The 13,780-nt window shown below is 33.7% G+C and overlaps 1 protein-coding gene across 5 annotated transcripts in view; it reads right to left on the bottom strand.

Annotated features, from left to right (window-relative positions):
* CASD1 (CAS1 domain containing 1) overlaps positions 1-13,780 on the bottom strand; it is a 44,831-nt gene that overhangs the window by 21,750 nt on the left and 9,301 nt on the right. For all 5 annotated transcript variants that reach the window (XM_054726182.1, XM_054726178.1, XM_054726183.1 and 2 more), the window contains 6 exons: positions 10,309-10,353; positions 8,861-8,923; positions 5,897-5,941; positions 5,332-5,455; positions 2,631-2,845; positions 402-824 (listed from right to left, as the gene is read on the bottom strand). In XM_054726182.1, coding sequence (XP_054582157.1) covers positions 402-824; positions 2,631-2,845; positions 5,332-5,455; positions 5,897-5,941; positions 8,861-8,923; positions 10,309-10,353 — 915 coding nt within the window. The remainder of the gene's footprint in view (positions 1-401; positions 825-2,630; positions 2,846-5,331; positions 5,456-5,896; positions 5,942-8,860; positions 8,924-10,308; positions 10,354-13,780) is intronic.

Raw genomic sequence — 13,780 nt, forward strand, 5'->3', positions numbered from 1 at the left:
TTGTATAAATATAAACTGTTTGTGCATATAGGCATTCATTAATAAAATTATATATTTTTGCTCTATAGAAGATAGTGATGTATCATGTTCAAAGACCATTATAAAATTGGAAGCCACTGCACTTTCTCCATCCCCATGAATGCAAAATAACACAAAGCCATGACATCTTTTTCACAGGTCATTATTTTCAACTTTCCAACAATCTTCACGAAACTCTTTGAACTTCCTCCAAAATGTTTCAAAAAAAGCAACAGCGTCTAAGTGAAATATAACCACAACATTCATTTATCCTCTCTGATATACATGCTTGTATATTTTGGCATGATAAATGATATTATTTTTTTTAATCTAGTTTATAATGAAATAAGGATAACATGAGCTAAAAAGAAAAGAACTCTTACCTCTTTAGTATTTTCATTGTAAAATACTCCCAAAACCAAGATATAGATAATTGGAATAAAGAAAGTTGAATGTGTATAAAATTTGTTTTCCTTCATAAATAGATTTGCACGGTCACACATATAGAAATAAGCCATAATCAGGCCAAGTTTGCACAAAGATTGTAAAAGTATTTCTAATGGAGACACGGGGGTATTGATAATATTTTTCTTTTCCTCTCCACTTTCCAAATCAGTACATGGCTTATTCTTCCGATGAGCATTACGATGAATTATATAAAAAATTAAATATCCGACAATAGATAAGGTGAAAAAACAAGCAGCTAGCTTCTGCATGAGAGTCAGAGGAGGCCGAGGCTGACAACAGGAACCATCTACAGGCTTCAGTATCTTATTGCAATACACGTTCATAAGAATCATTGCACTCTGTGAACAAATCAAGTTATTTGGTTATTATCTTGTCAGTAATATATTTCACATTAGATTTTCTCCTGTGAATACTATTGATTTTTCAGCACTGAAACCAAAATGCTTTTGTACTTTTTACTACCATTTCCCAACCACTCATGCAAATAATGCTATTCCTTCAATCTGTAATAGCTAGTCCAGGGCTTTTCAAACTTCTTGGGCTCTGATCTGTAATGAAAAATTCATTTTATAATGTGACCCAGACACATATACGGGAAACAATACCTACCCTTACTACTTATAATGCACTCTTACATTTTTGTATTATTTTTTTTATGGAAAAAAAATTAATTTCATGGCTGCTAATGGGCTGTGGCCTTTATAATAGTGTGTTGAAGGCCTGGGGTGGGCTAGAAGGGGCAATGGGGGGAAAAAGGGACATATGTAATACTTCCAACAATAATGATTAAAAATAATGTCTAATGTCAAAGATCAAAGAATTTTAATTATCAGCCTTTCAATATAGAAGATACCAGGATACTTAAGATAGAGTTCCAGTTTTTAGATGTAAAAAAAAAAAAATGTAAAATAACTGTCACAAAAAATAATTCTTAACAAATAATATTTGTAATATGCCTTTCATTTGATTTACAGTTTATGGACCACTTAGGATGCTAGTTTTAAGATTTCTAATGTTAAATAAAGATATCTAATGTGGCATCTTGAACATGGTTGCATTATAATAAAAATATTCTAGGCAAGGTATCAAGATTCTGTCTAGTTGAAGGTTCAGTCAAATCTAGTTTTTAAAAAACTTTATAGTTTATACATCATCGGAACTCTAAGATTATTATATTATTTAAACCTAAACATTCAAAATACTCAACTATATAGGAAATCTCACCCTTTTAGCCCTGGGTTCTGTGCCTAGTACTCTTGCAGATACTAGCCTATGAACTCCATCCCCAAGTTCTTAACCAGTTCCAGAGGGTTCAAAAGCCCCTTAAAGTATATGGAGAATCATGTGTGTATATATATACACAAACATGCATTTTTCTGCAGGAGAGGAATGTAACCATTGCTTTTTACTGAACACTCAAAGGGGTTATGTGATCCTCAAAAAGGTTAAGGATCACTGCTTTATAAGAAAACAATAACATCCCTTGAGGGGTCCCAGATTGGGGAGGGTACAGGCTGGGCTGAGGGACAACCCTCCTCCGTGCATGAATTTCGTGCACCGGGCCTCTAGTAACTAAATAATATCTGTTGTACTATGTATGAAAATTCATAATTATCAGTTCTCTTTCATATTGAACTTAGCAACCCTTTACATCTGTCAAGCTGGATTTTTTTCAGTGTTTACTATGTACATTGAATAGTGTTTAGGGCATCAAAGGAAATCTGATTTATTTGTAAGAAAATAAATCAAAACTATTCTACATATTAAAAATGTACTCTTCATAGAGGCTTAATCTTGTTAGTTTAAGGCAGGACCATTAAGCTGTAGTTTTCAAACATGAGTATTCTGTGAACTTATAAGCTTCTTGATTAGACAAAGTATAGTAAGAGTGACTAGCACTCAATAAATGAAGTTTCATTTCCTCCTTTCCGTAGCTTCTTTCCCTTTCAGAGTACACAAAAACTCTCACTTTATACACAGCTAGGTGATGAAATAAAAATTATTTCTAGATGTATGTTTAGGTAGAATAACTACAAATAATTAAGACTGCAATAAAATTATTTATTATCATGTATAGTGACATATAGTTACTAAACAATTAGATATTATAGTCTCTATCTACTGACAGATACAAGAATTCTTACAGTTTCTCTGCTTGATTCTGGAAGATGTAAGCCATCCAAAGATTCCATGATAGTTTCTTGAGCAATTAATTTGGAAACACTGAACATCTTAACATGTGATTTAGAATTTCTGGTGCTACTATTCAAAACACTGACTGCAGCTTCATTATAAGCATCTATCTTCTCGTTAGTGATCATTTTCCTATTTTCACTTAATAGATCTTCATAAACAGGATCTGCACATGAAACACATTATTAAAAACACAAATGTTGGGAATACTGGACAGGTATGTGCAAATAAATGAAATTAGACCACCTTCTTATATCATACACAGAATAAACTCAAAATGAATCAAATACTTCAATGATAAACTTAAAACCATAAAAATCCTAGAAGAAAACATAGGCAGTAAAAATCTCAGACATTCTTGTAGCAATATTTTTTCTGATCTATCGCCTTGGGCAAGGGAAACAAAAGAGAAAATAAGCACATGGGACTACATCAAACTAAAAAGTTTTTGCACAGCAAAGAAAACCATCAATAAATGAAAAGACAAAACACTGAATGGGAGAACATATTTGCAATGATATATCAGATAAGGGGTTAATATCCAAAATTTATAAAGAAGTTAAATTCAACACCAAACAAATAAACAATTAAAAATGGGCAGAGAACATGAATAGACATTTCTCCAGAAGACATACAGATGGCTAGCAGACATATGAAAAGATGCTCAACATCACTAATCATCAGAGAAATGCAAATTAAAACTGAAATGAGATATCACCTCACACCAGTCAGAATGGCTATCAATAAATCAACAAACAATAAATGCTGGCAAGGATGTAGAGAAAGGGAACCCTCATGCAGTGGTGTTGGGAATGCAGATTGGTGCAGCCATTGTGGAAAGCAGTATAAAGTTACCTGAAAAACTTAAAAATGGAACTGCCTTATGACCCAGTGGTTCTACTTCTGGGAATTTATCTGAATAAACCCGAGACATTAATTCAAAAGAATATATGCACCCCTATGTTCATAGCAGCGTTGTTTACAATAGCCAAGATTTGGAAGCAGCCCAATTGTCCATCAGTAGATGAGCGGATAAAAAAGCTGTGGTACATTTACACAACGGAATACTACTTGGCTGTAAAAAAGAAGGAAATCTTACCCTTTGCAACAACATGGATGGACCTGGAGAGCATTACACTAAGTGAAATAAGCCAGTTAGAGAAAGACAAATACTATATGATTTCACTCATAAGCGGAATCTAATAAACAAAATGAACTAACAAGCAAGATAGACTCATAGACAGAGAGCAGGCTGACAGCTGTCAGGGAGGGAGGTGCTGGGGGCTGGAAGGATTGAGCAAAAAAGAAAAAGAAAAAGTCATGGACACGGACAACATTGTGGTGAATGCTGGGGGAAAGGTATTGGAGAGTGGAAGAGTGTAGGGGGGATAAATAAATGGTGATGGAGGAGACTTGACTGGGATGGTGAATACACAATACAGTGTACAGATGATGTGCTGTAGAATTGTGCACCTGAAACCTATATAATTTTGTTAACCAGTGTCACCCAATAAATTCAATAAAAAAGAAAAAAACACACTAAAGAAATTCTTGTAGAAATTATGATCATGCAAGTTAGCTGATTGTATTTCATATTTTGTTGTTTAAATTCAGAGGATTCCAGGCATCTAGTAATTTATTTTAAAGTAAAGCTGGCCAAGATTTGCAATAGACTTATCTTACATTCAATTTTTAAATTAATCAGTCAATATTTTCCTCATTTTATGTTCTGGCATGTCTTAGGAATTTAAAGTTTTGGAATACTGGGTTATACTGGGTAATGGGAATTTAAAACTGGATTGTAGAAAACTGCCTAATGAAGAATAGCATCCAGTCTTTTATTTCTTCTGTCACTGCTTAATTTATAAATTTTGTTCACACAATTAAGAGGTTATATTATTGAAGATCAGGTCTCATAAATAATTTAAATTTAACTTTTTCTCATTTTGGTGAGAGAAAGGTTAACAATGAGTCTGTAAATAAAGATTGTGAAACAGATGATCACTAGCCCTTTTATTCTCCTCAGCTTGACATTCAACTTGGAAATAATCATAAGAGTTTCTGACAAACAACTTGAATTGCTAAAAAAACCAAGGCATTTCATATTGTGCTAGGCATTAAATAATGGACATTCAATAAACTCCTGAAATGAGTTGATCTAATGTCAATTTTTTCTTAAAGAATTTCATTACCAAGCATAACCTAGATGGTATGAATTTAAATATATTCTGTCAATTCCAAAGAGTATTTACTTACAATGACTCAATATTATGAAACAGACTTAGTAAATTTTTTCTTATATTTCCCAATCACAATAAATATACTTTGCAAGAAGGAAAAAGTCAGAGGTAAACTTCTCATTTGCCTTTAGAATGTATTCTCTTTGTTACATTCACAGCCATTCTGCCTGCTGTGGCTCCTTGAAGAGTATTTTTATTTATTATTTATTTTTTTTACTTATATTTATTAGTCTGTCTGTTCCTTAAGTTCAAAAGAGGAAAGCAAATAACTCAAATTTATTCTGATTTTGCAAACCTTATTTCAAACTTTATTCTCATAAAGCAATAATTTTGCTTCTTGAAAGAGGAGATAATAAAAACCCATGACTCAAAATATATATAAAATGACATTTTTTCATTACTCATCTCTTACCTTGTAAGACCCAATAAACATCACTAGTCTTTGCCAATTTTTCTAGAAGTGGTGCTATGGAGGTAATGTTCATTTTATATTGAGACAGTGCTTCGTTGCTGCCATTGTGAATCTTGATAGACCACTAAAATGAAGTAAAAATTAAGCATTAATTCATTACTTATCACTGAAAAATTAAAGTATATAATTTACTCTATTGTAACAAAGGTTATTATTTTAAGATAATTTCCATTTTTATTCAATATCAGAATAAATTATGGTCACATTATTTCATGAAATATATGAAGGCAGTTAGAAAAAGCGGACATAAAATTAGAGTTTCAATGTATAACATTCAAGAAGAATATCATTTTAGATATAAAATAATATTGACATTTAACACTAAATTTTCTAAGTTCATCCATATCTTTTAATTAAAATTCACCAGTTTCATTAATTAGAATAGAAATAGGAATTAAAATGTAAGTACAATCAAGAATTCTATTTAACATAAGTTAACTTTTTCTTAGCATGTCCTTAAGTACCAAATGAAAATCATTATATAAGAACATAGATAATAACTTACTGTGGCAGCTCCTGCTACAACCACATGGGGCTTTGCAACAGAATCCTAAAGAAAGAAAAAAATCTTTATAATAGTGTTATAGTTAGTTCAGAGAATTAATACATCATTTAATTCTTTTCCTTAAATTTAAGTTATTCTTTCTTCTAAATGCATTTGAATTTTTTAGAGTTTCTTCCTGAATTCTTGTTATAACAAGACTAGAGGCCTGGTGCACCTGTGCCCTCTCGCAGTCCAGGGCTCTCACAGTCCGGGGTTCTCGCAGTCTGAGACCCTTCGCTCCTTACTGCTTGCCTGCAGCAGAGGCGGGAGAGGCTCTTGCCACTGAGGCTGTGCTCACCATCTGTGAGCCCGGTTTCTGGCTGAGCGGCACTCCCCCTGTGGGAGTGCACTGACCACCAGGGGGCAGCTCCTGTGTTGAGTATCTGCCCCCTGGTGGTCTATGCACATCATAGCGACCAGTCATTCCTGCCGTTTGATCAATTTGCATATTAGGGTTTTATTATATAGGGTGGATAACCAATGCCTTTTATGTAGGATGGCATGAGGCTTTTATGGATAATTCTTTGGTGGTGTTCCTTACAAAAAAACAAAATCGTTACTGATATCTAATATGGCCTAATATTATTCTGAATAGTGAGTAAATTGCTTAAGAGTAAATCCCTAGTATATTATGTCAGCCAATTAAAAAATATTCATGAAATACAGTTTAAATCTTAAGTAAAATAAGATCAGTGTCCTAAAGAAACAATATTTTGGGGAAGCCAAATCCAATAAATATTTAACAAAATAAACTGATAATTATTATAGACCACAATGGGGGGGGGGGAGGAGAATTTGGGTAGAACTCTTCACCAAATGCAAATTGTACTCTTAATGAAACTACCAATTATGTAGTACTTTCTCTTAAATTAGTTCTTTTTAATATAGATCCTTGCTACCTGTGAGATAATGCAGGAAGATATTATACAGATCTTATAAAACAAGGGTACTGACTCAGAAAGGTTTATTAGGATATTGCTGACGCTTGGCAGGACAAAGCCAGAACTTAAGTCTTTTGACTCCTGAGTTCAATGCACTTTCCAAAATATAAAAGACTTGATATTATAAGCATGTGCACAAGAAACAATTAAAAATAAGAAATTAGAAAAACATCTGACCCAAATATAAAAATGAGTTAGGGTCTCATCAGAAAGGTAATACATACTTTCACAGAAAACTATGAAAGCAGAGAAAAATAACAAAATTAACCTATTTCCCTTCAGAGATATTTTTGTTCCCAGTCTAGCACCCTTAACCAACCTCGCTGGGTAAGTACCTTTGTTTTACAAGATATGTACAATGTCTTCCAGCCTACCTCCCTGGTGGCAAGAATCTGTATTACATTGTGCTAACTTCGAGAAAAGAACATAGTGCTTCATTTTACCATGTTATTTTACTGAAACTTTTCCCTCATACTTCACCCCTTTCATTCCTTTTCTCATTGTTCACAGTGGTAATCCCAAATCTTATTCGCCTTATACAGGTCCCTCTTATCCTCCTCTTCACTTTCCAAATAAAGGCTAATTCTCAAATTTTGAAGAGAAAATAAGACTTCATCTAGCTGTATGTTCTTGCCTTCCGCCATTCTTACAACTTCATCCATATACTCACACAGCCTATCTTCCTCTGACAAGAGAGTAAAGAAAATATGTCCAATTCCTTCTAATGGCTAACCTTTACTCTGTGTCCATATCCCCTTCCTTTTTACTTCTGGGGCTGTATCCATGCATTACTTCTTTTAACTCTCCTATTATAAATTTCATCCCCTTTCTCCACGCTTCTGCCTTCTCTCAATCTACAAAGTGTTAAATTATCATTCTCAGAAAAGATTTTTCCTTCAACCTTATCACATTCTCAAATTCTTCCCCCTCACACCCTTAACCATCAGATTACTTGAAAGAGCATTATACCTTCACTATGCCAATTTCTTTCTCTCTCATTTATGACTCAATTTATCATGTTTTGATTTGGGGCTTCACCATCCATTAAAACTACCCTCAGAGTCCATTAATGAACTTAGGATTGCCAAGTCCTAAAGTGACACCACTGACTATCCACTTCTTAAAACTCTTTCCTGTGTTACATGACAATTATTCTTCTCCCGATTTTCCTCTTACCCCTTTCACTCCCCCTTCTCAGAATCTTTTGTATAGTTCTGTTCTTAAACTCTTTGTTAATTTCTAAACTCTCTACCTATTCAATTTCTTCCATTCAAGTAACTTCAAATACCACCCCACTCCAGAGCGAAACTCCCCAAATCGACCTAAATAGCTCAGACTTCTTAATGACTACCATTCACCTATAGAATTCAATTTGAATTGCTGGTTTCTTCACAATTTAGTCTAATTTCCCACTGTTACCCCACTATATTTTCATGCCTGCCTTTACATCTAACTCACCTCTGAACATTATGAGCCAAAACATACTAGGCTTTACTTTTGGGTCACAAATGTAATGATAAAAGGGAAGAAAATAGGCTATTAAAAAAAGTTTTTTGACATATTTGGGCATGAGTTTAAAGGAAAAAGTGGAAAAACGCTTACAGGGATGTGCATTGTGATAGAAAGATTACCTGGATTTGAATTCACTGAGCTAAAGCAGTTATCGCCTTAGGGTTAGAATGGCAATAGAAGAGATACTAGATCAAAATACTTTCTTTCTCAGTTGAGTAAGAGAAGCAATCCAGCACAGCTTAGTTGCTATCAAGAAGGTTGTATAAAGTACAGGAGAGTGGGACAGCTGAGTAAGGGGAGAAAACAATGGATGCTCATGAACTTTAAAAATTTGGTTGTGCAAGCTAATCGATGTTGAGCTCTCACATCCATGCTTCTCTCTCTCTCCTCCTTTCTCTATAAACTATTCTTTAAAAAATAAAAAATAAAATTCTGTTGTTCAAAACTAAGAGCTACATTTTCAAATACAAACCTCAGTCCACACTTTGATACACTGTTTCATAGAACCATTAACTTCTGGATGCCACAGAAAATCCTAAGAGAAATATAAGAAAAGAGAAACTTAAAGAAATGTTATATCCACCATTCAAAATAAGGATTAACATATCTCTTACAAAGTATTTAAAAGTAAAACACCACCTTGTTGGTTTAAGAAGTACCAAATAGTCACGGATATAAATACAGCATATGAAACATAGGCAATAATATTGTAATAATTATGTATAGTGCTAGGTGGGTATTGGGAATATTGGGAGGACACAATGTAAAGTATATGATTGTCTAACCACTTTGTTGTATACCTGAAACCAACACAAAATAATCTTGACTGTAAACTATAGTAGAAAAAAAATTACTAAAAACTTCTTCAAATAAATGTACCATAAGACAAAGTTCAAAAACTAAAACCAAATGGATTTTATTTAAAAGATATGTACAACACATATAATTAATTTCCTTATTAAATCTATCTCGAGCTACAAAACAACCCCAAAACCAAAAAACACCACCTTGTCTATGACATCTTCATCTTCCATCTTAATTTGGCAAGAGTTTCACAAGAGATTTCCTTGTATTCACTGTTGCTTTTCTCTAAACTATTTTCCACATTTTAGTGAGAGTAATCTTTTGAAAATTTAAAATCTGATCTTGCCCCATTCCTGCTTAAATATTCCAGGAATTTCAATTGGCTTCAGAATAAAGTTAAGTCCTTAAAGTAGGTAAGAAAGTACAAAATCTGGCCTCTGCCTAGACATTGTGCCTTTTCTCCTGCCACCTTCCCCCTGGTTCTGCCCTTTCAGTTCTCATTCAGCTCCTAGAATGCTCACTGTATTTCTCCAGGCCTTTGCACATACTGTTCCTTCTGCCTAAAAGGTGCATAAACTCTTCCACTGAGCTTGACGTGCTCTTACTAATCTTTGAGGCCTCAGTTAAAACATCACTTCCTCAAAAAGAAAAACTACTTTTAACTTCTTGCTTTGTACATTACTAATGTCCCACTTTTTCCTTTTTGCCATCCTTATCCCACATTTATTTGTATGTAAAGAACTATAATGATTTGCAAGTCCCACTGGTCTAGGATATTGTTTTCTTGATTCTCATTATATTCTCAATATCTAGGAGTCACTGTGACTGGGAATTCAGAAAATTCACATATATTCTTTGATGGACATTAATCTTGAACACATACTGATTTCAAATTAATGTACAAGATTATTTTTTTCCTGGAAAAAAATCTGAGAGACCAAATTTTCTATTTTATTACACAAAACAGTACACATAAACATTTACTCAATTATGCTACCTACTCTCAATAGAATGAAATATACTTAGTATGTACAAAGTATTAGCTGCTGTAAATAAATTAACCAATGAATATAGTTTTGACATTGTAAGATTTAGCTTACTATTATATGAACTTACCACTTTAACTGATGCAATCTTGTCTTCAAAAGGAATGTTTTCATGCTGCCATGAAAAAAAGGAGACAACAGAGCAATACTAATGTAGAAATTTTATGTAAATAATCCTTCCTTTAGCTGTTTTTGTTGATTTACTTATGCATCACATCTCAATTCTCTATATTCAACCTGAAGTGGAAAAGATCTCATAGAATAACAAAAAAGTGACACTAAATTGTTTATATGTAATTTTCCACATCAAAGATGTAGTTCAAAGATAAAACTTCAACTACAAATAAGCAACATGTATATGAACATGCTTATATAAATTATCTTTTTGCCAAGCTTGCCATAATTCTAATTTAGTCCTAGTACTATCTATGCCAGAGACAGACTGGTAGTGAGGGAAATTGTACATATAGGAAGCCTGAAACCTAGGCATGTGCCCTGACCAGGATTCCAACCAGCGACCTCTTAGTACATAGATGACACCCACACAACTGAGCCACACCAGCCAGGGCACTGTATTTCTATTCTTTTTTTTTTTTTTTAATATATTTTATTGAATTTTTACAGAGAGGAAGAGAGAGGGATAGAGAGTTAGAAACATCAATCAGCTGCCTCCTGCACACCCACCACTGGGGATGTGCCCGCAACCAAGGCACATGCCCTTGACCGGAATCGAACCTGGGATCCTTGAGTCCGCAGGCCAACGCTCCATCCACTGAGCCAAACCGGTCCTGGCTGTATTTCTATTCTTAAGTGAGTTCTTAAAAAGTCCTTCAGCTAAATAGAGCATGTAAGTAATTTTAATTTATTTGCAATAATAAAAAATTAAGAAGATTCATCTACTATGGAAATATAAAATAATTTTTCAATGCTCTATGTAAATGATTTTACTTGAGTCTAATAGTGCATGTAATAAATTTTAAATGATGTTTTTGAACTCTATATTCCTGACAAGTTAATATAAAATTTACAGTTCCTTCACATATACATAGATTTTTTTATATACATGTAATATATATGACCACAAATTTTTGCATGTACATCTAAATTTTTTGTATATCTAAGTACATGTACAGTTATATATGTATGTATGTATAAAACACATTTGGCACATTAGAGAAGTTTGGTTTTGTTTAGTTTTTTCTTCTGCTGGTTTGAAATTTATACATCCTAATTCTATCCTTTTAATCCTTGCCCTTAATGTTTTACTATGTATCTTTAAATGAAGTTCTACCATAAGATAATACCTTAAAAAGTAAAGAGGACATTAGAATACTTTGCTTGTGATATCTCCCTCTGGCTTATAAGTGATTCACATCTCAATTGGCCAGTTCTTTAGTACCTTCTTTTTATAGACATTATTATTTTATACAGGCACTATTTGAGTAGGCTTACACGCATGTTTACTTTTTAAGTACTGTTTCTTATATTTCACATCACTTAAAAAAAAATATTTCCATCCTCCCGGAAGTTTATCCTTTAGAAAAATTTTAGACAAACCCTCACTGTTTTTATGTATCTGATAATGTCCTATAGTTCAACAACAGATAAATCTGTATGGTAAGTATATAATTCCACACTGAAACTTATTTTCTCTCAGAATATTAAAGCTGTTATTCTACTGTTCCCTGGCTTCCAATATTAATACTGAGAAATATGTTGGCCCAAAGCTTAGTGTTCTGCATACTGGGCACTGCAGCTACTGGCATCTGTCTTCAGGTCAATCCAAGTCTCTACTGAGTGCCTACTGTTATTGTTCCCATCTCTGGTTTTGCCCCCTAGGTGTTCCTTTTTTGGGGAGTGTCTTCCATTTCTTCAAATCTAGAAATACAACACCATTGTTTTGTTTTTTTAAATCTAGGATTTAGTTGGTTTGAGGTGGAAGGGGCCCCCAGTATCTAGCTGCCAGCTGGAAGCAATGCAAATAGTTTTCTTTACTTTAAGACTTCTCAGGTTTTTAATATCCTCACCTAAATTAAAACCATCTAAGAGGGGGATATGATACCCAGCTCTGTCCAAACTTATTTGACCAGACCACCTTAAAGAACTAATCTTCCACAAAATATAATTTGATAAAAGTCCTGCTCTAAAGCTTCATTTAAAAAAATTATTTTTCTCAACACAGAAAAGAAACATATTCAAAGAATTATCTTCAACACTCCTATTCTACCCAAACCCATACCAAAGCTAAAATAATAATGATGATGATGATGATAATCAGCTTTTATAATATGCCAGGATGTGCTAGGCACAAGAACTTCAAAAAATAATGATCTCTGTCTTCAAGTTGTTCATAGACAAGAGAACTAAGTGAAATGCAATTTGGCAAATGCTCCACTAGCAGTTTGAACTAAATAGTTTCTTAATAGCTGTCTCTTTAAGACTGTGACAAACTGTCTTTGTTTCTTCTTTTAAATGCATATAAATTTAAATATATCTTGCTTGAGAATTGTGAGATTACAATGTGCCTCTAGAAAATAAAAATTGGAAACCTAGGTGTTATAACTAGGGCTCAGAAGAAATGTACCATGTTGTACCTACTTATGGCTATCCAGCGGTTGCCAACAGGTGGTCCGCGGACCACTGGTGGTCCTTGAGGTCAGCAAGGTTGGCGACCGCTGGTTTAAGGAAACCTTTGGAGCAGTGGTTGTCAACCAGTGGTCACTAAACCATTAGAGCATTTTTCAATTAACTGTTGCCAAATCCATTATTCCAGTTTTCAGAAAGTCACAATATACTAAGCCTAGAAATATTAAAACTGTTTCTCTGCAATCAGAAATCTACTTTTTTAAAAATATTTTTTATTGATTTCAGAGAGGAAGGGAGGAGGAGAGATAGAAACATCAATGATGAGAGAGAATCATGGATTAGTTGCCTCCTGCAAGCCCCCTTCTGGGGATTGAGCCAGTAACCCTGCCCAGGAATCGAACCCTGACCTCCTGGTTCATGGGTTGGCCCTCAGTCACTGAACCACACTGGTCAAGCAAAATCTCTCTACTTTTCATAAGTTTACCAAAGTGTTTTAGTTTAAACCGTGATAATCTCATGGCATTAAATAGTTTCAATTCTTCTGTATAATTCTGTGTGTATAAATACAAAAGGAGGCTACATTTATAAACAGCAAATAAAATGAAAAGTTGACTTTTGATTTTCTATTATTCAGTTTTAAAATCTCTACTAGTCTTTTTTGGTGGACAAAACCTCTAATAGCCTAAGGGGGTTCTTCTCACAAGAAATTGTTCCTAAAAATTTAGTATCCACTACCATCATCACTATGTGTCTAGCTACTTGTGAAGTCCTAATTGTGAAGTCCCTAATTTTTCAACTCCTTACTACAGGGCAAGTTGATGTATACAGGCAGATTTTCATCATAAATGTTTTCACATAAGGATTTAATTTAAAATGTCCTTTTTTAAAATTGCGAAAAAATAGAAAACTACAAAAAAGTTAAAAAAAGGGAGGATTACATAAATATGCATTATATC

The sequence above is a fragment of the Eptesicus fuscus genome, chromosome 14 (assembly GCF_027574615.1).
Source record: "Eptesicus fuscus isolate TK198812 chromosome 14, DD_ASM_mEF_20220401, whole genome shotgun sequence".
NCBI lineage: Eukaryota > Metazoa > Chordata > Mammalia > Chiroptera > Vespertilionidae > Eptesicus > Eptesicus fuscus.